Source organism: Arachis ipaensis, chromosome B05 (genome assembly GCF_000816755.2).
Source record: "Arachis ipaensis cultivar K30076 chromosome B05, Araip1.1, whole genome shotgun sequence".
Classification (NCBI taxonomy): domain Eukaryota; kingdom Viridiplantae; phylum Streptophyta; class Magnoliopsida; order Fabales; family Fabaceae; genus Arachis; species Arachis ipaensis.
Window position 1 is genome coordinate 144341811 of NC_029789.2, and position 25219 is coordinate 144367029.

The 25219-nt window shown below is 33.2% G+C and overlaps 4 protein-coding genes across 5 annotated transcripts; 3 read left to right on the forward strand and 1 right to left on the reverse strand.

Moving 5' to 3' along the window:
• On the forward strand, positions 1200 to 2330 carry LOC107641447 (F-box/kelch-repeat protein At3g23880-like). The gene has a single exon (XM_016344940.1). The coding sequence runs from the start codon at positions 1200 to 1202 to the stop codon at positions 2328 to 2330; it is 1131 nt and encodes a 376-aa protein (XP_016200426.1).
• On the forward strand, positions 6465 to 7595 carry LOC107641448 (F-box protein CPR30-like). The gene is made up of 2 exons (XM_016344941.1): positions 6465 to 7385; positions 7581 to 7595. The coding sequence occupies exons 1-2, from the start codon at positions 6465 to 6467 to the stop codon at positions 7593 to 7595; spliced, it is 936 nt and encodes a 311-aa protein (XP_016200427.1).
• LOC107641449 (pentatricopeptide repeat-containing protein At2g29760, chloroplastic-like) lies at positions 9682 to 12280 on the forward strand. The gene is made up of 2 exons (XM_021103145.1): positions 9682 to 10084; positions 10325 to 12280. The coding sequence occupies exons 1-2, from the start codon at positions 9691 to 9693 to the stop codon at positions 11284 to 11286; spliced, it is 1356 nt and encodes a 451-aa protein (XP_020958804.1). The 5' UTR covers positions 9682 to 9690; the 3' UTR covers positions 11287 to 12280.
• On the reverse strand, positions 12764 to 18092 carry LOC107644659 (testis-expressed protein 2). 2 transcript variants are annotated; one of them, XM_016348572.2, is made up of 7 exons: positions 17474 to 18092; positions 16761 to 16993; positions 15550 to 16231; positions 14852 to 15197; positions 14527 to 14618; positions 13945 to 14139; positions 12764 to 13712 (listed from the first exon to the last, which is right to left on the reverse strand). In XM_016348572.2, the coding sequence occupies exons 1-7, from the start codon at positions 17684 to 17686 to the stop codon at positions 13104 to 13106; spliced, it is 2370 nt and encodes a 789-aa protein (XP_016204058.2). In that variant the 5' UTR covers positions 17687 to 18092; the 3' UTR covers positions 12764 to 13103. The 2 variants fall into 2 exon arrangements, with proteins under 2 accessions (XP_016204058.2, XP_020958803.1); XM_021103144.1 differs by having other exon boundaries at positions 13543 to 13723; positions 17474 to 18089.

Genomic DNA, 25219 nt, shown 5'->3' on the forward strand with positions numbered 1-25219 from the left:
GTAATTAAGTTATTCTTTAAACGTATGCCCTTATTGTATAATTAAGTTTATTTTTTAAAACTTCTTCACCTCTCCTTTTTTTTTTTTTCCATCTCTTGTTCCTCTACTTTTTATATCTTTAAAAGTTCCTCTACTTTTTATATCTTTAAAAATTAGATAATGATATATCTAATTACGTAAGGTTTCTACATTTAATTTTTTTTAATTATTTTATTGTTAAACGATTGTTAAGGTTACAAGTATGAAGAGTATAAAAAATTAGTCCCGCCTCGAATAGTAAAGAGTATATAAAATAAAATACCTGTTAATTTGATGTTTTAAAATTTTGAGTTAGGTGTACCATTTTTTCATTTTGATTCAATACTAAATAAAGCAAATTTGAGCTGATTTTTTATTATTTTCTTAACATTACTGTCTTTTCGAATCATATCATTTTGATTCAACCTCCAAAATTCTTTTTTATTTTATTTGCCAAACAACGCAGTACAAATAATGATAAATTAAGATCTCTTTTAAGTCAACGTTGCACAAATAATAATAAATTGAAATCTCTTTTAAGATTCATTTACTTTACTAATTTGTACGGGCAAAATATTAATGACAAGTAGTTATTTTTAGCTTTGATTTTTTATTATCTCCCTAATATTATTGTTTTTTAAATCATATCATTTTAATTTAACCTCAAAAATTCTTTTTGTATTTTATTTGCCCAATAATGTAGCATAAATAATGATAAATTGATATCTCTTTTAAGATTCATTTACTTTACTATTTTATACATACAAAACATTAATGACAAGTAGTTTTTTCAACTTAGGTTTTTTATTTTTTTTACACTAGTAGAATTTAATATTATTTAGGAATAAACTAAGCATAATGAGTAATAATTATACATTTATATGTTTGTAATTGCAAATGCAATTCAAGTACTCACATTTAGATCGACTTTTTTTTTTAATTCTATTTAGGTTTGTGATATATATTTTCAATCAATCAATTTGATTGGTTTGATATTTAATCCTATATATTGGAGATCTTAATTAAGAGAGAAACAAATAGAGCGACAAAAATGTAATACCATTGAAATTTTTCTAAACTTGAATGTTGAAATCCAATTTATTTTTTTTATTACATTTTGCGAGGCACACCACAAGCGTAAGACTCTATCCTCTATTGTTCCATCTTCATCTCCAATGCAAATGGCAACCCATAGCAATCAGATTCCTAAGGATCTTGTATGGGAAATTCTAGCAAAATTATCTGTTAAATCTTTGAAGCGATTTAGTTGTGTGCATAAGTCTTGGCTAAATTTACTTGAGAATTCTGATTTCAAGAGCATATACTATGAGAATTTAAAATCTAAAACTGCTTATTCCTCGTCTCTCCTTCTATGGAGATATTTTCATGACGAAAGAAGTGATCCACACATCTATGAAATTGAAGTGCATTTGCTTTCTGGAGAAAGGTATGAAAACATGGTTACGTTAGTTTTGCCAAGTCTGTTTGAAGAAATTGGTTTTGATAGAATTATAGACTGTGTTAATGGTATCATATGTCACTATAAAGAAGCTGGTCTTAATGTAAAAATAGGACTTTGGAATCCTAAAACCGACGAGCATAAAATTATTCCTCCAAGTATTATTACTAATGATCCCGACTTTGATGCACAGGTAGAAATTCATGGATTTGGTTATGATAATGTAAATGATGACTATAAAGTGATTCAACATATATGTTATTATCATAATGAATTTTACCAATATGAGCCTGCTCTAGCAAATTGGCAAATTTATAGTCTAAAAAGTAATTGTTGGAAGAAACTTAATCTTGAAATGACTGAAAAAGGAGGTTTTGGTGAAGGTTATGTAACGTACTTAAATGGAGTATGCCACTGGCGGGGTGGAGATAAGAATGGAAAAGAGGTACTTGTGTCATTTAATCTCAGCACTGAAACGTTTCAAACCACATTGATTGGTTGGCAACAAAGTGATGATATTGATTGCCTTACCAGAACTTTGGTAGTGCTCAACGACTCTGTTGCTCTGATCTCCTCTTTTGATGAGAATAGTCATATTGAAATATCCATTTTAGGTGAAGTTGGTGTAAAAGAATCTTGGGTGAAGCTTTTCACAATTGGACCCTTTCCATATATTTGGCATCCAATGATAATGGGCAACAAATGTGATATAATATTTTTTATGGGAAATGAAAACCATGAATTGGCTTCCTTTGATGTTATTAGTGGCAAAGTAATTCACAATATTAGTATTAAAATAGATCTATTTGGTACAGCAACTAAACAAACACTTTCGTTGTGCATGTACATGTAATATTTTATTCAAATTAAAGGTTCACTATTTGCTATTATTAATATATATTTATTTTTTTAGAATCAATAATTGATTCCTATTTTTCACACTAAGATAATAATAATAACTGGATACAAGCAAATATCACAAGAGTATTTTAATAGAATATTTTTTTGCATAAAGTAGTACCCTGTTTGTTTTTTATTAGGACATGCGATATATCTGACTCTATTAATATTGAGACACAAGTGAACCTCAAATAATAATACATCACTCTAAAGTTTTATACACACAAGTTAGAACTCAACCTGACCAATTTTAGTCTTTATTGTATTGATATTGCTAACATGATTATAAGTTGTAGTTGTATCAGGACCTAATTCAGCATTTTTGAATACGTTCCAGATATCCAATTTATTTTTAAGAACAATGACCAATCTAAAATATTGAAATTGATTAAACTTAGCAAGCTACAAGTTTTATATTTGTTTCATTCATCTTCCCAAAATTGCCTATTGCGTGTTTTGTTATTTAGATTTGGCTAATCAATCATAAATTGAGGTTCCAAATTTGTTATTTATGAGAATAAACTACAAAAAGTAATTAATAATTAATTTATTAAATAATAAGATAAATAAAAACGGATAAAATCTAATTAATTAGCTTACTGGCTTTGCTCGAAATTTATTGTTTGTTGGAGAATAATTTAGTGACCAAAGATAAGACGCATTTGTGAGACACAAATTGTGTATTGTGAAATTCCACTTTGAAGATTGTGTTGTCAGTTTTTTAGATACAAGATTGATAAGCAGAAAAGATGTTAACCATTGTTAGATCAATTTAAAGAAAAGGCTTAATTATAATGTGCATAAAAGAAAATAAAAACAACTATGATCTTTGGAATATGGTTCCATCAATAGTAAAGATATTTTTTAATAAATAAATATATATGATCTAATATATATATATATAACTTTAATAATTATATTTTTAATAATATTTTATTAATAAAATCAATCCTTATAACTCCAGAAAGGTTCCACGGTTCACCTTGTATAATAGCCACCTATATAGTGTTTATGAATGTCGAATAAAAAAAATGGGGCGTCGCCAAGCGGTAAGGTATTGGATTTTGATATTACGAATAATTTCGACAACTTCGGGAGAAAGACACATTATTTTATTCGTACAAAAGTGAAAAAAGACCGACGCTTGCTTTTATATATATATATATACACTCACTAAGTAGAGTAGAAAGAAAATAAAGAAAGAGAGACCGTGGGAGAAAGAGAGAGAAATGTAAAAATTTCTGAGCTTTCGACTTTGATTTTTTGAAAAAGCTCTAATTTTTTGAGATTTATAACTTCAATAAAAAATTTAATTTAATAAAAATATTCGTATTTTTTTCTATATGTCAGCATTATTTTTGTCTGGTAAAAATTGATGATGGTGTAGTCCTTTTTCTTCTTAAGTTCGGCCAAATGAAATTTTAGGATATATAGACGATTTCTGACATTTTCTTCTTTAATAGCTTGGTCGAAAAACTTTTCCGGAGTTTCTATTGTTATGATTTCTTTGCGGAGGTAGGGTTTAGTAATTTTATAATAATTAAATGTAAATTTGATAAGTGAATGTTAGTTTGATTGATTATTGTTTGAGTTTGAATAAGTTTATGTTGAATTATTGTTGTTGTTTGTGATTTATTGATTTGGTTATAAAGAACAGCTCAATCTGTAGTTATTTTAATGGTTTTGGGACTGTTATGGTATAGTATTTTGAGAAAATTGATGAGATTGGTGGTTGAAAGATTAAACTAAAAACCTGAAAACTCGATAACCGAAAAATTTGAGAACAGATTAAAGCATAAGTAATATTTTGAAAGAAAAAAGTTAAGAGTTTTGGTTTTGGTATAAAAGAAAGATTAGTAATTACAATTTATTTTTGAAGGGTAATATTGTATTTGTATATAAAAATTGAGGTATAATTTATAATTGTATAAATTTTGAGGTATTTTGGGTAATAAATAAAGTATAGAGATAAAATGGACATTTTATAAAAACACTTTAGGATCACTTAAGTTATTCTTTAAATGTATGTCCTTATTGTATAATTAAGTTTATTCTTTAAAAATTTTTCTTCGCCTCTTTTTTTTTTTTCAAAGTTAGGAATGAGATTCGAATAACCCAAGATTTTTAAATGAGAAAGAAAGACTATACCGTTAAAATTATAGTTCAAATAGCATAGTCTTCTCTTTTCTTCACTTTCCTTGTCTGTCCACTTTCAACATCTTTGATTCAATATTTCTCTGCATCTTTAAAAATTGGATAATGATATATCTTTCAACATCTAATTTTTTTAATTATTTTATCATTAAATTATTGTTAGGGTTGCAAGTGTGAGAAGTATAAGGAATTAGTCCTACATAAAAAAAAAATATGAATAAGTGAAGAGTATATAAGATGAGAGACATATTAACTTGAAGCTTAAAGTTTTGAGTTGGCTATGACATTTTCTCATCTTGTATTTGTTAGTGTTGCAAGTGTGAGGAGTGTTGAAGTTAGTCCCACATCAAAGAAAGCATGGAAGAGTGAGGAGTTTATAAGATGAGAGACCCATTAACTTGACACCTTAAGGTTTTGAGTTGGATGTGGTGTCTTCTCATTTTATGTTCTCTCACTTGATTCCTCCCCGAATTCTCCCCGGTTGTCGAGAGCTCCCCACGGTGGCCCCAACAAGTGGTATCAGAGCCGATGGTTTAATCGGTCTGGTTTAAGGAGTATTCAAGGTGAAGCATCGAAAGTCTTCCCGGCAAAGGTGGTCCGGGCGGCGTGTCCCGCGGTGTTTTGCGGCGGTGTGATGGACGAATCCGTCCACTTTCAACATCTTTGATTCAATATTTCTCTGCATCTTTAAAAATTGGATAATGATATATCTTTCAACATCTAATTTTTTTAATTATTTTATCATTAAATTATTGTTAGGGTTGCAAGTGTGAGAAGTATAAGGAATTAGTCCTACATAAAAAAAAAATATGAATAAGTGAAGAGTATATAAGATGAGAGACATATTAACTTGAAGCTTAAAGTTTTGAGTTGGATATGACATTTTCTCATCTTGTATTCTCTCGTTTTGATTCCTCTCTGAAATCTTCTGATAGTAGAGCAAAATGATAAATATTTACTTTTATATTTTTTTATTATTTAAAATTGTAAAACTATTAATGAATGTTAAATAAAACAAGTTTAAACTGATTTTTTATGATCTTTCTAACATTACTATTTTTTCGAATCATATCATTTTGAGTTAACCTCCAAAATTCTTTTTCATTTTAGTTGCCAAGCAACGTAGCACAAATAATGATAAATTGAGATCTCTTTTAAGATTTATTTACTTTACTATTTTGTACAGGAAAAATATTAATGATATGAAATTATTTTTAGGTCTAATTTTTTATTATCTTCTTAATATTACTATTTTTCGAATTACATCATTTTGATTTAACCTCCAAAATTCTTTTTTATTTTATTTGCCCAACAACATAGCACAAATAACAATAACTTTAGATCTATTTTAAAATTCATTTACTTTTCTATTTTGTACAAAAAAATATTAATGACAAGTAATTATTTTTAACTTAGGTTGTTTATTTTTTTTAAACTAGTAGAATATAGTATTATTTAAGAATAAACTAAGTTTAATGAGTAATAATTATACATTTATGTTTGTAATTGCAAATGCAATTCAAGTGTTCACAATTTAGATCGGCTTTCCTTTTATTCTATTTAGGTTTGTGATATATATATTCCCAATCAATCAATTTGATTGGTTTGATGTTTAGTGCTATATATTGAAGATCTTGATTAGGAAAGAAACAAATAGAGCCACAAATATGTAATACCATTAAAATTTTTCTAAACTTGTATGTTGGAATCTAATTTATTTTTTATTACATCTTACGAGGCACACTACAAACATAAAATTCTATCCTCTATTGTTCTATCTTCATCTTCAGCGGAAATAGCAACCCATAGCGATTATATTCCTAAGGATGTTGTATTGGAAATTCTAGCAAAATTACCTGTTAAGTCTTTGAAGCGATTTAATTGCGTGCATAAGTCTTGGCTAAATTTATTTGAGAATTCTAATTTTAAGAGCATGTACTACGAGAATTTAAAATCTACAACTACTCACTCATCGTCTCTCCTTCTATGGAGATATTTTTATGACGAAAGAAGTGATGGAGACGTCTATGAAAATGATGTGCATTTGCTTTTTGGAGAAAGGTACGAAAACATAGTTACGTTAGTTTTGCCAAGTCTATTGGAAGAAAATGGTTTTTATAGAGTTTTAGACTGTGTTAATGGTATCATATGTCATTATGAAGAAGATGGTCTTGATGTAAAAATAGGACTTTGGAACCCCAAAACCGACCAGCATAAAATTATTCTTCCGGGTATTACTGATGATGAGCCCGGCTTTGATCGGCGAGTAAGTATTCATGGATTTGGTTATGATAATGTGAATGATGATTATAAAGTGATTCAATGTGTATATTATGTTCATGGTCAAACTTTTGTAGAAGAGCCTGTTCTAATAATTTGGCAAATTTATAGTCTAAAAAGTAATTGTTGGAAGAAACTTGATCTTGAAATGACTAAGAAGGAACATATATATAATGCTTCTGTAGCGTACTTGAATGGAGTATGTCACTGGTGGGGTAGAGAGCATGCCACTAATGGACTCGAAGAAGAACAAGTACTTGTGTCATTTAATCTTAGCACTGAAACGTTTCAAACCACATCAATTGTTTGGCTGCAAAAAAATGATGATAGACCTATCAGAAGTTCGGTAGTGCTCAACAAATCTGTTACTCTGATTTCCTCTTTTGCTAAGAATAATTGCATTGAAATATCTATTTTGGGTGAAATTGGTGTGAAAGAATCTTGGGTGAAACTTTTCACACTTGAACCCTTTTCATCAGAATTTAGTCCAATGAGAATGGGCCACAAATGTGATCTAATATTTATCGAAAACCACAACAGTGAATTGGCTTCCTTTGATGTTATTACGCGCAAAGTAATTCACAATATTAATATCAAAACAAGCATGTTTGGTACATGGATTTATAAAAAAAAGTCTCTTTTCTTTCATCAAAGAAATTAATTAATTAGTAAATATACAAATTTAAATGTAAGATGTATTTAAATGGGGTATAGAAAGAGTATGTAAACTTTTTAAGATGAAAGTTAATTTTAATATTCATGTTGATAGTTGAAATTGATTTGATAAGTCAATTTGTATTACATTCCAACATTTTGTGAAGGATTACCATTTGTTCATAACATGTAGCGGAAGAAAAAAAAGTAATCCTAAAGATCTATTTTTGTACTTAAATTTTATTCCAATAATGTAATATATGTATAGATCAGATCTAAATACCTGGGTACGCTAGTAAAAATCTTTTTCTCCTTCGATGGTACAAAGGCGCTATGCGTATTCACACCGAGACCAACATTTGCTGTCAACTCCTTGACCAATGGACATCTGATCTAAAATTAAGAAACCTCATGCAACTCTTTGCACACTATAAAATTCTTCTCCAAGAATTAGGCTCACATACATTTATGTGTGTAGAGGTAAAGGAATAAAACTCTTATTATTCTCGTCTGTTTCTCATGTTTTCCTCTACTCTTGGCATACATATATATAGTATGAGATTTGTTTCTGATTTTAAATTTGAATCTCAATTCAAATTTAAATCATATCTTGAAATTCCAAATTTGAATCCTTTAAATTTATGAATTATATCATAACTCAATTTGAAAACAGAATCAGTTAGGATCTTGTCCAAATTTAGAAATAAAATAACTAATTATTCTCAAATCTCATTTAATATTCTCAATTATCATACTATTATTATATTCTTGGTGCTAGCAAAGAATATAATAATATTCCATTTGAATTAATATAATTATTTATTTGATCAAATCAAATTAATAATTAAATAATTCTACAGCAAAGATTAAAACACTCGTTAGTGTGTGACCCCGTAGGTTTAATACTAAGCGGGTAGTAAATTAGTTATACTAAATTTACTAATCAATGTTGGCGTCTAGCAACACTCCTCAACGACTCGATAGTTTGAAGTAATATATTTTTACTAAGAACCTTAGAAGAACAAAGTATAATTCCTTACATCTTTCCAGCTCTTGGTTAACCTTTAGAGTATGGTTTAATTGTCAAACTCTAACTTGTTACCATTATTATAATGAAATGTGAATCACTTAAAAACTCATTTCTTCATTCATTCAATCCCCTTAGCCAAGGTTTTATTCATCTCAGTCATTATAATCATAGAGCTCAAACTCTTTACCGAGAGTTGACGGATTCCTTATTGACTAATCATTAATTCTACAAGTATTTAAATCATACCCAATATCCATTCAACTAGCACCCTAGGGTATTAGGTGTCCGGAATCAAAGTATAATAAATACATTGTTAATTACTAAGACAGTCGCAGGTCAAAGGAAACTCTATTACTATGTTCATCTTGAGAATATCCTATTGACAAATATGCGGTAATTATAACCATTAGGAATTCTTAGAGTGAGTCAGTTCAGTGGTCATATCTCTATATGCACCATCTATATATATAATTTAATAAATGAGATCTATTAATCTTCATCCAATGAAGACCATTATATATATATTGATCTTTTCGGATTATTAATGTCCTTTTTAATAATCTTATGGCCAAGAAAAATTTAGATTAAATTATAAAAGATTTATCTCTCAATATTATGATCACTATCACAATAATAAATTTCTAAATTTAATCAAGGACGTTATTATATTAACATTTTAACATTTTAGTATAATAACAATAACAAATTATTTGATACATAATTGATTGAATTGTGGTCATACTTCTTATTCCCAACATTTTAAAATGGTCAATTATGTTTCATATTTTAAAAAATATGACTCTTGGTGTTAGAAAATAATAAATTTTGGATATCCGAAAGTTTAATGAAAACAAATGGGATAATTGTCCATTATTCAAAGGGCAATGCGTTCTGCATCACTTAGCAGCTTCAAAAAGCCCCTTTACCTATGGAACTTGATGATTCGAGATTCTACCAATAACGGCTTCTATATTGAAACCTTAAACATATACACTTCAATGGTTTCACACACTGGTGGGCATGGGAACACCTTCACTTACCCTTTGCTCCTAAAGGCCTGTGCCAACCTGGGTTCCATGATTCATGGGACTATGATTCATGGCCATATTCTGAGACTTGGCTTCCAAGATGACTTATTTGTTCAAACTGCACTTGTTGGCATGTATGCTAAGTGCACTTATTGTCCTGGAACTCCATGATTTCGGCTTATTCTCGTGGGTTTTTTATGGATGCGGCATTCAGCCTCTTGAAAGATATGTGGGTTCTTGGCTTTGAGCCAAGTTCGCCCACATTTGTTTCAATTTTGTCAGGTTGTTCGGATTCAGATTCAGATTCCTTTAGCTTTTGGTGGCAAGGGATGTCGATACATTGTTGCTTGATCAAACTTGGACTTGTGTATTCTCAAGTTACTTTGGCCAATGCGTTAATGGGAATGTATGTTCACTTTAGCCAAATGGAGGAAGCGAGGAAGGTTTTTGATTTGATGGATGAAAAATCAATAATTTCTTGGACAACTATTATGGGAGGTTATGTGAAAGTTGGCCATGTTGCGGAAGCATATAATTTATTCAATCAAATGCAGCATCAAAGTACTGGCATAGATTTTATTGTATTTCTAGTTCTTATATCTGGTTGTATACAAGTAGGAGATCTCTTATTAGCTTCATCAGTTCAAGCTTTTGTACTTAAATGTGGATGCGATAAAGAGGAGTCCATTGAAAATTTGCTAATAACTATGTATGCAAAATGCAGTGACCTTGCATCTGCTAGAAGGATATTTGATTTGATTATCAAAAAGAGTATTTTCTCATGGACATCAATGATTGCAGGATATGCCCATTCGGATCACCCATTGGAGGCATTGCATTTGTTTAGAAGGCTTGTACGGACAGATTTTAGACCAGATGGACCAACGGTTGCTACTGTTATATCAGCTTGTGCTGATATAGGATCAATTAGCATAGCACAAGAGATGGAAGATTATATTTCTCTAAATGGATTGGAATTCGATCTACAAGTCCAAACATCTCTCATACACTTGTACTCCAAGTGTGGAAGCATCAAGAAAGCCCAAGAAGTATTTGAAAAAGTGGCAGATAAAGATTTAACTGTTTGGTCTTCCATGATAAATAGCTATGCTATTCATGGGATGGGGAAAGAAGCGATTGACCTATTTCGCAAAATGACAACTACAGAAGGGATAATTCCAGATGCTATTGTTTACACCAGTGTTTTGCTGGCTTGTAGCCATGCAGGGTTAGTAGAAGATGGATTGAAGTACTTCATAAGTATGCAAAAAGATTTTGGAATAACTCCTAAGATAGAACATTGCACTTGCTTGGTAGATCTTCTTGGTCGAGTTGGTTGGCTTGACTTAGCTTTAGATACGATTCAGGGGATGCCCTTGGAAGCACAAGTGCAAGCTTGGGCTCCCTTGCTCAGTGCTTGTAGGATCCATGGTAATGTTGAGCTTGGGGAGATTGCTGCTGTCAAGTTACTAGAGCTTAGTCCTGGAAGCTCTGGAAATTATGTATTGATGGCTAATTTGCACACCTCATTCGGGAAGTGGAAGGAGGCGCATGCAATGAGAAAATTGATAGATGGTAAAGGACTGGTTAAAGAATGTGGGTGGAGCCAGGTTGAGATCGGTGGTAGATTTCATACATTTGCAGCAGGAAATCAGTCACGTGTTCAGTTGGCCAATATCTATAAGATGCTAGAAGATCTAAATTTTACTCTTCAAGAAGGTAGCTATGCAGGACAAGCTGTAACAATGAATAATGACCCTTAAAAAAGAACCACCTTTGAAGACATGAGGCTATACAACAAAAACTTTTGCTTCTGGTCATGTCAATTTGTAATCTTGCATTTACAAGATTATGCCAATTTCAAGTGATTCTTACCCTACTACAGGATTTGTCTCTGTCTCTTAGAACAGATGTTATTTCATTTTCTCCAAATGAAGAGACCAAGGAAGCATTGAAAATAGTACGAGACTTCACCATCAATAATAATGATGCTTCAGTGTTCTTGGATGCTCAACATTGCTGCATCATGAAAACCAGCTTAGATTATCTCTCCAGTTTGTCTGCTAATGATGGTTTATCAGGAGCAATGAGAGCATTGATATCTGAAACTTCAATTGTGTTTTGCACATTGTAGTAGTAGGCTAGTAGCTACATTGAAGCAAATATGAAAGTTGAGTCCACTGCTTCAGAACTGTCGAGAGCTGATAACTTAAAATCTGATCTTGAAAATAACAAGAGTCAGTTCAGTGATATGGTGGCGTCAGAAAAAGAGCTGCGGCAAAAGTTGGCATGTTTGGAGGAAATGAAAGAGGACCTTGAAAAACAAATCAGAACTATTAATGCTGACATCATGGCTTCTCGAAAAGAACAGAACACGACTCAAATGAGAAAGAGAGATGTCTATGTGGAAGGAAAGGCACTCAAAGCTCGAATGGACATGGCGAAGGAGAAAGTACCACATTTGCAACATGAGCATGACTTGGCAAAGGAAAACCAGGAAAAGATCAAAGCTGAATGGTCAGAGTTCGGAGAAAAATTTAAAAAGATTGTTGTAAAGTCAGCTGTACAAGATTACCAAGATTGTTGTAAAGTCAGCTGTACAACAAGTGCATGACAAAAATTTTAATTTCTATTAAGTCCACTATATCATATGTTTTCCTTTCAGATAGTGTTAAGCCTGTAGGATAATAATTTCACAATCCTTGCTGACTGCTGCATGAATCACAGATTGTTGTCTTCTTTTGGATACTATCTAAATCGGTGCATTGAATCTCAGAGAAATTAAGGACATTCTGCTATAGATAACAATGTAATTACCATATAGAGGTTGCTCTTCACATAAAATAATGGAAGTTTTGTTGTTTTATTGATTGAAATCGATCATTATTTAATTTGTTATATGTAGTAGGAAAATAATGTCGAGTTAATAGTAAGAAATCATCATTCTCATCATTGTAAAATCTTATAAAACAGCTGCACTAACTGCACTGCACCTCTGCTGCATTGACTTACAATTGTCAACCAACTCAACACCCTGTTTAACCAACTTGCCAACAGTAGAAACTGCCATTAGTGCAAAATCTTAGTATTGTCTGTAGGGCTGACTTGTTTATTAAGCTTAGCAAGATGGAAGATTTTATTTGTGTGACAAACCCTATATAGGAAAACTCATTACATTAATGCATGGAAAGATAAGCACTTATAGGAGCAAAGAGAAAATGTAAGCAAACAAAACAAAACTGAATAGAAACTCACCCTTCAAATGAGAGGGTATATGAATCTGTATATCATTTCTCTGTAATCTCTATAGCATGTCTGTGTCATATAATTTGTTAATCAACAATTAAATGAATCTTCTATCTATGTTACCCTGTGGATTTGTAACTCCATGGTATGCATTAACAGTAATTTCTGTCACTTAGTAAGGTATACATCTAGTTAAATTAGATCTTCTAAGAACCTATAAGATGTACAATTCATCAATCAAAAGATTCTTTTAAGAATGGTTGCTAATATCTGACATGATGAACAAATCAGCAACAGAAATCAGAGTCTGATCTCTACTTCTGTTCTCATTTTCTCATGGTCCTCTCATCTTTTCAACAAAGTGACGCCTCTTTTCTTCCAACTTCTCACTCATCCTCTTTCGCAAATCAAACATCTTTTCCCTCTTCCCGATTTTCTTCTGTTCAGATGGACTAACTTGTTTATCTATAAGCAGAGAATAGAGTGTTTGTGGTTGGTAGACAGTAATATCTTCCGTCTTCTCTTCACGTGTTTCATCTCTATTCTCATTCTGTGTGGACGATGCTGGAAGTTCTTTCAAATCCTCAGTTTCTTGCATTATGTAAGTCTCTAGAAAAGGTGTTGACAGTTGGTCAAAACTTTGGCTGCTCTTTAATACTATTGGACTAGAGGAAGATGATGCTCGTCCGAAAGAAAACGATTTCCTAACTGGTTCTACTATAGACTTGGCCCCATGTTGGTTTTGGGGTGTTAGCCCCGAACCATCAACCGACATCCTTGCGCTAGTTTTATCATTTGAAACGGACGTATCGTGTCCACATTCTTGTTTAACCCACATGTATGGAGCAACAGTCCGAGGAATCCAATTCTCCTTTTCAGCCAGCATCCATGAAATGCTTATGCACTCAGAGTTTGGGAGCACTAAAGTTTCTCGAAATGCTGCCTGTAGAGATACTATAATCTTTTCAGAAAGACATGCAAAGTTGAAGGCTTGTCGGACGATACGAGTTACAACATAGAGAAGAAGGAACATACACCCTCTAAGCAAACTTTAAAAGAGAAAGAAACATAAATATATCTAAAGCATGTAAATTCTAAAAACAGCAGCAGGTTAAACATTGATCTTTAACCAAAATTCATTCATAACTTAACCAAAGGGAAATGGGTTATCGTACCTTAAGTCGATTGACCAGGAACAGGGCGATGCGTGCATTAGTTATTTTGTGATCTCCAACACATGATTCCAGGTTGAAGTCTATATCAGGCATAAATGTGAAACCATACCACAAATTATCAGAAGGAGGGGGCTTTAGTTGTAAACGCATTGTCCCTTTGAGGGATACTATCCTTATTGCCAAAGTGAGAGGAACCTTTAGATAAGAGATAACCCGTTACTTCGACCATAACAAAGCTATAGCTGTTTATAACTACAATAATGATTCCATGTGTCAACATGTGCATCTATCAACATGAAAATGCTCAAAGACAAGATTTGTAGTGACATAACTTTAAGTATCTTATTATATGTCAAAAAAAATCCATATAGAGGTAACCAAAATATGGACATGTTAGAATATAATAGAATTAAAGATAATTTACACAGTCAGTCATACTAGTTGTTTTTCTCTGCTGTTCATTGTTCTTATAAAGATCTCCTACCCTCATGTACCTATGTATTCTTCCATGTTTTTTCATGTTGAATAAACAGAATCTTTGGGGGGGAGGGAGAGGTGTAAGTATGGAATAATAGACACTACCTGTGAAACATGCTTGGCAAGAGAATTTAACATAGATTTCCATTTTGATCCGTAAAATGAGGAAGATGTAGTCCTAGAAACTTTAGACACATCTGCATAGGACAAATTGACATCTTTTAACTTTAATGCTTTCCACAACACACTGTCTAGAAATGAGACTCCCCGTACCATCCCACCACAAATAATTTGGTATTTTGTTATTCATAGGAGAAAAACAGGATAAGAAAAACCTGATAAGCTATCCTCAGGTAGTAAAAATTTGACAAATCACCACATGAAGAAAATGCAAACTAAGTATTTGATTTAACGGTATTTATGTGCTTACCAGTGTTCCCATTGACATCTACTTTTGGCTCTTGTGAATCATTCACTCCATCTCCAAGATTCAACTGATTGCTGAGATCTTCAAGAAGATCTGACGGGGCAGCTCCAGCATTGCTTGAGCATTCCGTCCCCTTGTCGTTCTGTAGTTCACCAACTTCAAGCCTTGTTTCAATCTCTACTACTGCACCTCCAGAATATTCAATGTCTGCCTCAAAGGTGCATACATCATTCATTTCCATAGGAAGAACCCTCATTGCAACGATGTAGGGTGGAGTAGTCCCCATATTGATGTCTGTACAGATAACTTCACCGAAATAAGTAGGTGTTCTCACATTGGCCAATGCCCTCTGTCAAAAAACAGAAAGGACCAACATTTATCTTATAGAAACCACAATCAAGTGAAGGTTTCAGTGAGGATTTCTCTTTAAAAATAAAATAAAACACCAATGTTTATCTCATGACAACCGCGCAAAGGAATGAAGCCGGTTGTAAAAGGAATGCGGCAGGCTAGCAGGGAAATCTTTAAAAAACAATGTCCCTTTGCATTCAACAAAATAAGCTAACATTTTCAACTTAATGAACAATTGTAGGTGAAGTGCTAAAACCAATTATTAGCCAAGATAATTTCCACCTCCCAAAGCAAAACTACTTAATCATACTCAAAATTGAAGGCAAGCACATCAAGATGGGAAACTAAACCTGCATCCTTTCTTGAATTGTCTTCTTCACTTGTGAATTTCCCTTCGCGTCAAAAAAGAGTCTAGCAATCAACAAGTTCCAGCATAATGTACCATCATCAGTACCATACTTCTCATCAGCATCAGAGTCAGATCTGATATTTATATTACTTTGGCTTCTTGAACGACACATGCTTGAACTAAATGAAGGAGCTTTTTCTGAAATGCAACTTTTCAGATCACTTGGAGTTGAAGAACCTTTCATATACTCAGTGGCCAATATTGCATCCTGACAAGCCCGGAGCTTGTCAAGGCTCTTTCTTTCTTCACGGGATGTCCAAGCCGATTTACTATCCAAACCAACTCGAGGAGGTTTTTTAGTAATTCTTCTCAAAAATTGACGAACTCTTGAGGAAGATCCATCAGGCTTACTGGACTTTTCTAAGGCATCAAAACTTGATCCTGCTGATGGTCTCATGATAAAAGGATGATATTCAATATTTAGTGATGCTATATAACGATGAAACTCTTCGTACAACTGACTAGACCACTTAAGTTTTTCACTCTGGTCGCATGAAGCCATACGGAGGGCCTTACACCATGCTTCTTTTTCCCATGACGTCTCAAGATATATGTAAAGCAATTTGCTTCCATGGTATACCACAGATTTGTTGTTTTCAACTTTTATCGGGTATCTTTTTGCCCTGCAAAATCCAACATAAAAAAATGACCTTGAAGCGCCTTATTTTCTAAGTAAATAAGCAAGAGTACACAACAAAGTGTTTCTTTCCAAGCAGCAACAACTTTTTCTTGTTTTTCTCATTAAGATGTATGTGAGATGTAAAGGAAGTGAGATATCCCCATTTGAACTCAAAGTAAGGAAAACTCATAGTAAACCCATTTTCAACTTTGTTTTTCTTTCAATGTGAATTATATGTTCAATCAAAATTATATGCATTTTCACATGCACTGATTTAAAAGGAATAAGAGAATGTATGCTGGTTTTCTGCAGAGGAATACAGCTCACTAAATCAGATTCTAATGAATGTTGTAATATAAATCATTGGCCTAATACTCTATATCAAGCTAGCTCACTAAGCTCTCACATTGTAACATATCCACAAACAAAAGAAAACGATATTGAAATAATGATCTCATCATAATGTTGTTCGGAGATTGGAATGGAAACTATACCCCACGCAATCACGAAAGTGACTTCCTGCATCACATTACCATTTTTTAGAAGGAAGGCTGGATGATGATACAGCCTCAATAACACATCCCTTCAACCAAATGGCTGTCTCCGAACCATCATGCTCTGTGAGAATAAGTGATTCACCCTTGATCTTCCCATGCTTCTTAACAGGGCTAACCTCCAGTACCTCCCTTTTCCTTTTATGATCTTTAGCTGACTTTTCCAGCCAGATCTTTGATACCTTGTATTGTTCTAGAACCCAAATCACACCCTGAAGAAAGAAAACGCCAATGAATTGAAATAATAAAAGTAATTGGTGCTCTAAATGTGCATCGGATATCAAATTGATATTTTTTACATTAATTTAGTCTTTCAAGGGTATCAAATAACTATCATCATGATAACCAAAATCTCCCTCGTCATTTTAAGAACCAACTTGAGGTCTAAATAATGTTCATACCGGAAATAGTAACTACCTTAACTTGAGTGATTACTTGAAGCAATACTAAAATACTAAAGTTACTTAAAAGCTACATAGGTACACAATTCGTTTTAACATTCAATTCTGTACCTTTTTTTATGATTAGATTACAAGTATTCCTTTAGAAAGAATTCTATAGCAGCAAGTGGTGCGCAAATAAATGAGAGAACACAAGCTAGCTACGACATGAATCACAATGTAAATAACAATAGAATAAAAAAATAATAACAATAACAATAAAAAGAGGAATTGTGGAAGCATGAAGCTTACCTCTTTTTCGAACGTAGAGTCAGGTGATTGATTAGGATCATTTTGTGAACTAGTGTCCAATGAGATGGGTGCTGAGATTTTGTCTTTGTCCTTCATGATCCTGCGTTGCAGCCGTTCAATGATCCACAAGATTCCCAAAGCTTCGGCAACCACAACAGTCACCACCCCAACAAAAAAACCGAGGAAGAGAATGAAGATAAAAACCAAAAACATTTTCTTTTTCTTCTTTCAACACCCCAATTGATGGAAAAACAATAAGGACAATTTAAAAAAATGGAATATGAGAGAATGAGAGGAATGAGGTGGAAAGGAAGAGGAACCACAGATGAGGAAATTGAGAACGACCCAGATGAGAGATGAAGTTAAAAATCGAATCTTTATTTTACATTTGTTCTGAAGAATCGGATGCTAAAATTAAAAGCTGCATTTTCTCTCTTTTTTGTTGTTCCTTCTGGATTGTTTGATTCATCATTCTTTATTCATTGTTTGACCGTTGAAGTGCTCGTTAACTTGATGATGAAATGAAATGGAAGGAGGCATTTGGGGTGGGATCAATTCTTAAATGGGAATGGAATTTGAAAGAAAAGATACAACCTTGATGACGTTATTATTATGAAAATGAAGTGTGTATGTGTGTGTCTGCATTGCATGGATGAATTGGAAGGGCAACCTAATTACAATTAACAAAGATTTGGTTAATGATTAGTAATTAATTAATTAAATTAATGATGTGAATGCTCGTATACTATTATTTTGATGGCGTCATATCATGTCCTATAAATGTACCTTAAATTAATAATATTTTATTGCATTTGCAATTTTGCACCATTGCACTTCAATTCAAGGAACATGCTAGTAAAGGGGTCACAAACTAGAACAATTTAATACTCATCATTTTTCTTTTCTTTTTTTCCCTTATCTTTTAGAGAAATTATAAATATAAAAAGGATTGAGAAATTTGGTACATAAATTTTGTTCTAAACTGTTTTTATTTCCATAAAATAGAATAATTATTTTGATTAATTTCATACGTGAAAATAATATTAACCATTACAAAAGTATTTATAAGTAGTTTTTTTGTTTTTGAAAAACTTAATAATTAAACGTTTTTTTTTTTTGTTATACTATGGTGTTGAATGAAAATTTTTCAGTTGGTGCTAAAAGTATGTGTCATAAGGGGAAAGTAACACGTGTCTACTTTATTGGTAAAGTCCCGAACAACTCTGTAGAGTGTTCAGAGAGTGCTGTATGAAGTAATTAATTAGTTGATATCTAATTTATGCATTAATGAAGATAATTATAAACTTGGACCTTTTTTGATGGTCCAGCAACAATTGAGTAAAATAATTGGGCTGATAGTTTGAAATGGGCAATCCTGAGTAAGAAAGAGTCAAAGTTAGAAGGAACTAGGGGTGGCAAAACGGGTTGAGTCTGCCGGGCCGATCCGTTAAACCCGCTAAAAAATGCAGGTCGGGCTAGAATTTGGAGCCCGCCAAATTAAAAAAAACCGATTTTATTGACAAATATTATTTTGAACAATTTTATTGAAGTTAAAAATTTTAAAAAAATAGTAAAAAAATTATATTATAATTTGACTACTTTTTATTTGTATTTTATTTTTTAATTATTATTTTTTTGTTAATTTTTAATGAATTTTATTTTTCAAAAAAAAAGTCAAGCGGGTCAACCCGCCAATCCGCCATAAAGCGGGACGGGCTAGCATTTTGAACCTATTTTAGTTGACGGAACGGGGCGGGACGGGTTGGGCGCGGACCGACCCGCTTTGTCCCTAGAAGGAACCAAGAGGGAAAAGAAAGGCCAAAAGTAACGCAGGCTCAAGAAAAAAGGTGGCTTCTTAAAATTCTAAATTTCTAGTCTCACACCACTAAAATAATAAGCAAGAAGTTATGATGGACGTTTAGGGTTTTAAAATTAATTAATTAACAAGTTCTGATGGATGTTTAGCGTTTTAAACTGTTTTATACGGTTTGCAAACTATTTTCTTAAAAAAAATCTAATACATGTCACTAAACCCTAAACTCTTACTAATAACACTAAATAATATACATCACTATTTTTTTAAAAATTTTTAGAGTTAAGTACAATTTTGGTCCCTAACATAGAGGTCGAAAATTTATTTTGTTTCCAGCCTTTTTTTCGTTATAAAATAATCCCAAAGGTTTCAGTTTATTTTAAAATCGTCATTTTTACCAAAAAAAAATTACCAAATTACCTTTTCCTAAAAAAAAAAAAAAAGAAAGAAAGGGAACACGAGAGGAGGAAAGAGAATGGGGGGAAGAGAAGGAGGGTGAGGGAAAAAAGAGAATTGTGGGGTAGGGGGGAGGGAAGATAGAGAATCGGGAAGGGAAGGCGGGTGGGGGGAGGGAAGAAAGAGAATCCGGGAGGGAAGGTAGCGCCGCCGGTTCCTGCGCCCGCCGCCTGTGATGGAGAAGGAAAAACTGCGTTTAGTGTCGCCGCTCGCTGTTTTTGCCTCTGTTTCTGTTTTTGCTTCTTCTGGTTTTGTTTTTGTTGTTGCTTCATTATCCATTGTTGTTGCTAGTGTTGTTCTTCTAGTTGTTGTTGTTTCATTGTTGTTGTTGTTTCACTGCTGTTGCTTTCTACTTCTGCACTCTACTTCTGCTTTCTCTTTCTGCACTTTACTTCTGCTTGCTTTTCTTTCTGCATTCTGCTTCTGTTCCTGCATTTGGTTGATTTTGGAGAAGAAGGAGGAAGGGTATTTTCGTCCGAAGGATGATTTTAAAATAAACTGAAATCTTTGGGAACATTTTGTAGCGAAAAAAAGACTGAAAATAAAATAAATTTTCGACCTCTACGTTAGAGACCAAAATCGTACTTAACCCTAATTTTTACTAATAATACTAAACAAATATCCCTTAAACCTTAGGAGTCCGTTTCTTTAATTAAAATTACTTACTTTAAAATTTATTGTTTAATTTGGTATGCATGATTTGTCTTAATAAAATATCCTATGTAAGTAAAGTTAAATTATATCTAAGAATTTAAAAAAAATTATTTTTGTTAGTATTTTGTAATTTAATTTTTTTAATATTTTTTTATAAAAATATTGAAGATAGTAAATGCAAAGTAGTTAATGAGTCCTTCAAAGTTTAAAAGAATAGTTAATTTTTAAGAAAATAAAACTAAAAGAAGAATATATATAATATTTAAAAACAATGATAATTTATATTAATAAATTGATTGAAAACTAAAATTATGCACATATCCTGAATAAAAATTAGTTATATGTCTATTATGTGTTAATGTGTGTCAGTTTATTCACATAATTCAATTTACAGGCCAAAAAAATGTAATTTATGAAAATTATAGGTGCACATCTATAAATAATTTTATGACTATTAAATGATATAAGAAGATTTTTGGTTAACTTCAAAATATTATTTAGAGGTAACTACCAAATCGGTACCCGGAAGATTCTGACGCTGACAAAATGGTACCTGACTTTTGTTATTGACAAAATAGTCCCTAAAAGATTTTAAAATTTGACAAGCGTATCCCCGAGCTCGCCGGAGCAAATCTCCGACAAGCACAATGCTGACATGGCCACCGTATTTTGGTGACCTGGCAAGCCACCTCCCAAACCCTAATTCCTCCTTCCCCAACGCAGACTCCCTTTCCTCTTCCTCCCCATCGCAGCCCTCTTCCCTCTCCCTTTCCTCCTTCCCTAACGCAGACTCCCCCTCCATCTCCCTCCCATCGCAACCCCCTTTTCTCTTCCTCCCATCGCAGCCCTCTTCCCTCTCCCTTTCCTCCTTCCCTAACGCAGACTCCCCCTCCATCTCCCTCCCATCGCAACCCCCTTTTCTCTTCCTCCCATCGCAGCCCTCTTCCCTCTCCCTTTCCTCCTTCCCTAACGCAGACTCCCCCTCCATCTCCCTCCCATCGCAACCCCCTTTTCTCTTCCTCCCATTGCAGCCCCCTAACGCACACTCTCCCTTCCCTTTTCCTCTCCATCGCAGCCCACTTTTCTCTTCCTCTCATCGCAGATCATATAAAAACACCGATAGAAAAAGAAGAAAAAAATCCAGTTACAAACCCCCCCTCCCAATTTCTTTTCTTTTGATCATACATCCAGATTCACAATGACCAACACATTCACAATAACTGCAAAAAACAGCAGAGGAAGAGAAGGATATCAATTGCTATAATAAGCAAAACCAAGAAAATCACGAAGACAAAATTATAGATGAACATCAAAAGCGTGACCCAGAGGTAAGTGATGAACAAAACGCTTGAAGACTTTGGAGATTGCGAAGACGGTGGAGAAAAAGGAGACATCTTTGTTGGTGTAGAGGGAAGCGACGGTGAAGACGACGGCGGTGATGGAGAGGAGAGAGAAGGCGAAGAGGAAGAGAAGGTAGCAGAACTGGATTGTGAGGAGAAGAGTCCATTCATGGTTAGCCTGGGAAGAGTCCTGATAAGGGTTCTGAAACTGAGTGAGAAATGGGTGTGTGAAGAGTGAGTGTGCGAGGATTGCGAATCAGAGAGGAAAAATTAGGGTTAGGGTTATGAGGTAGAACGTCTTCAGTGATCTTTTTGAAATTGAGATTGATTCTCTCAAGATTTCTGGGATGTTCAGGAATTGCAGCTCCTCTAGTGCTAGATCCATTATTCCTTCTTCTTCTTCTTCTCAAATTCTCGTTTTGGTTTGTGAATGCTGTGAAAGGATGTAATTTTGAGGTATCAGATTTTTGTTCTTCTTCATTGCAGAAATGAGATGAGATGAGATAATATGAGAGGGAGGGAGAGAGAAGAGGGATGCGATGGGGAAGGAAAGGGAAGGGGGAGTGTGTATTGGGGGCTGCAATGGGGAGGAAGAGGAAAGGGAGTCTGCGTTGGGGAAGGAGAAATTAGGGTTTGGGAGGTGGCTTGCCAGGTCACCAAAATACGGTGGCCATGTCAGCATTGTGCTTGCCGGAGATTTGCTCCGGCGAGCTCGGGGACACGCTAGTCAAATTTTAAAATCTTTTAGGGACTATTTTGTCAATAACAAAAGTCAGGTACCATTTTGTCAGCGTCAGAATCTTCCGGGTACCGATTTGGTAGTTACCTCTATTATTTAATAAATCCTTTGAGCCAAAGTGGCTTACCGAGGTTGCTAACAAACGTTGCCAAGGAAGAGGGGAGCAACGTTGCCCACCAGCGCTCCAAGCATAAACAAGCAACGTTGGTGGCCCAAATTTGGCTCACCAACGTTGCTAACAACGTTACCAGCAAAGAAAGAAGTGTCAACGTTGTCACAAACGTTGCACACCAACGTCTTCGACAATTTCAAGAGGAATGCATTGGAAAAATTGGCTGCAACGCGCACGCGTAGGCGACGCATACGCGTGAGCGTGGAAATTGACAAGCCATGCGTACGCGTCGGCGACGTGCACGCGTGAGAAGAGCGTTTACACACCAACGCTATGTCACTAACGCTAGCGTTGACACACAAACGCTGGGTCACGCGTACGCGTGACTAAAAGAACGTTGATAACAAACGTTGGTGTACTAACGCCAGTACCAACGCCATTTTTCAGGGGCACTCATGCAACGTTAGTGCACTAACTTCAGCGTTAACTCCAAGAGCCACTCCTAACTTGTTTCAACCAAGGCCAAAAGCCCACATCCAAGTACTTGAAGACCTATTTTGAAGATGAGAAGAAGAGTATATATATGAAGAATTTTGAAGTTAGAAAGTAGACTGGAGGATTAGAGACTTCAGAGCTTTCTTGTATCCTATAGGATTAAAGATTCCAGAGAGCATAGCATAGTTTAGATACACTTTTCTTTTCTGCAATTTTACATATTTGTTTATATTGAGTTTAGTTTATTTTAAGCCATTTCAATTTCCTACACTTCTTCCTTTCTGCAATTTTACATTTGAGTTTGTATTCAGTTTGATTTACTTTCATGCAATTTAAATTTCCTGCACTTGTTCTTAGAGCAATGATCCACTAAACCCCAATCATTAGGGGGAGGAGCTCTATTGTAATTCAAATGAATGAATGAAATTCTTCTTCTTCTCAATCCACTTGTTGTAGCTAAGGGATAACTTCTAAGTTTATTGTGATCTATTCACTCTTGAATGGGATTAGATCTATTGAATTTCTATGTGAGCCACGGAAGGGGAATCATAGACATTAGATTAAAGCTCTATTCCTCACAATTCTCTTGATCAACACTATTCAAGAGGAATTGAGATCTTGAGAATTTGTATGGCTTATAGATAAGAGAATGCACTTAACCTCTTTTCATGACAATTAGATCAAGGATTTGGCAAATTGATGGTGTTTAGAGAGATTGGGTTACCAAGAATTGGGACTCAATCAATTACAATCCGCCATTGATCTACTTCATATGATTGAGATTGAAGTTGAGACCATTGATTCATGATGATTATAATATCTCCAATCCCTAATGAATCTTTCTCTTTATTATTCTTCACTTTAATTTCCTTGAGTTCACTTTACTTTCTTTGAAATTTACTGCTTCTTTTAAATTTTCAGCACCCAAATCCTATTTACTTTTCATGCAATTTATCTTTTATTGTCATTTACTTTCTTGCATTTACTTCCTTGTCATTTAAGTTTTAGCTCTTTTAATTTCTTGCTCTTTAAGTTTCAGTCCTTTAGCTTCTTGACATTTAAGTTTATGCAATTTATATTTTGCAATTTACCTTCAGCATATACATTTCTTACAATTTATATTCTGTCAAGTAAATCTCACCAAAACCATCAACTATTAGCTTGACTAGACTCATCATCCCACTAAAGTTGCTTGATCCATCAACCTCTGTGAAATCGACCTCACTCTTATGAGTTTTACTACTTGATGCGATCCGGTATACTTGCCGGTAGTTGTGCAGATTGAGTTTTTCCGACATTAGAGATTAAGATTTAGAGTCTGTTGTTGAGAATTTAGGGGTTTAAAATTTAGCAGTTAAGATTTATAATTTTTCAAACACATTTTTTTGAATTTATTTATTATTTTTTATTAATTTTTTATTTTATTTTACACTTTTATATATATTCTTAAATTATGTGATTTTTTACAATAAAAATAATTTTTTAATTAAAAAATTTTGTTTTAAGGTTTAATAAATTTGTAATAAAGGATAAAATACATTTACAAAATGATCACTGATAATATAGTGAAGGTGATAAATTTAAAGTTGTTGCGTTACCACCCCTCACAAAGAGTATCATACCATACAAGTTTGCTGTAAATCATAATGAATACATATCCAAAGAACCAATATAAATTGTGTCAATCTCAAATTCTTCACAGACCTATTTAGCACCATAATAAATCCTAAATCTAAATTCTATACCATAAATCATAAATCATACATCTTAAATTATAAATCCTAAAACCTAAATTCTAAATCATAAATCATAAACCTTTAAACTCATGTTAATGTGAACATAACAACTTCTATTTTCTGCAATAAAAAATTACGTTTAATAATTAACTGATTGAATTTATTTTATTTCTACCAATTTTGATTTTTATGTTCTTTTTTATAATCTTTTAACTCACATCTTTTGTGTATATAATTAATTTGTTATGAAATTTTTTTTTCCTTATATGAATTCTTGTCCTTTATTTTTTTTGTACTTTATTTTTGCTGTGTACAAACTTATTTCTTTACCTCTATTAAAATTTGTAACTGTGATGGTTATATATTATGTTTATCATGGTAATTTTTTTAAAATATAAATT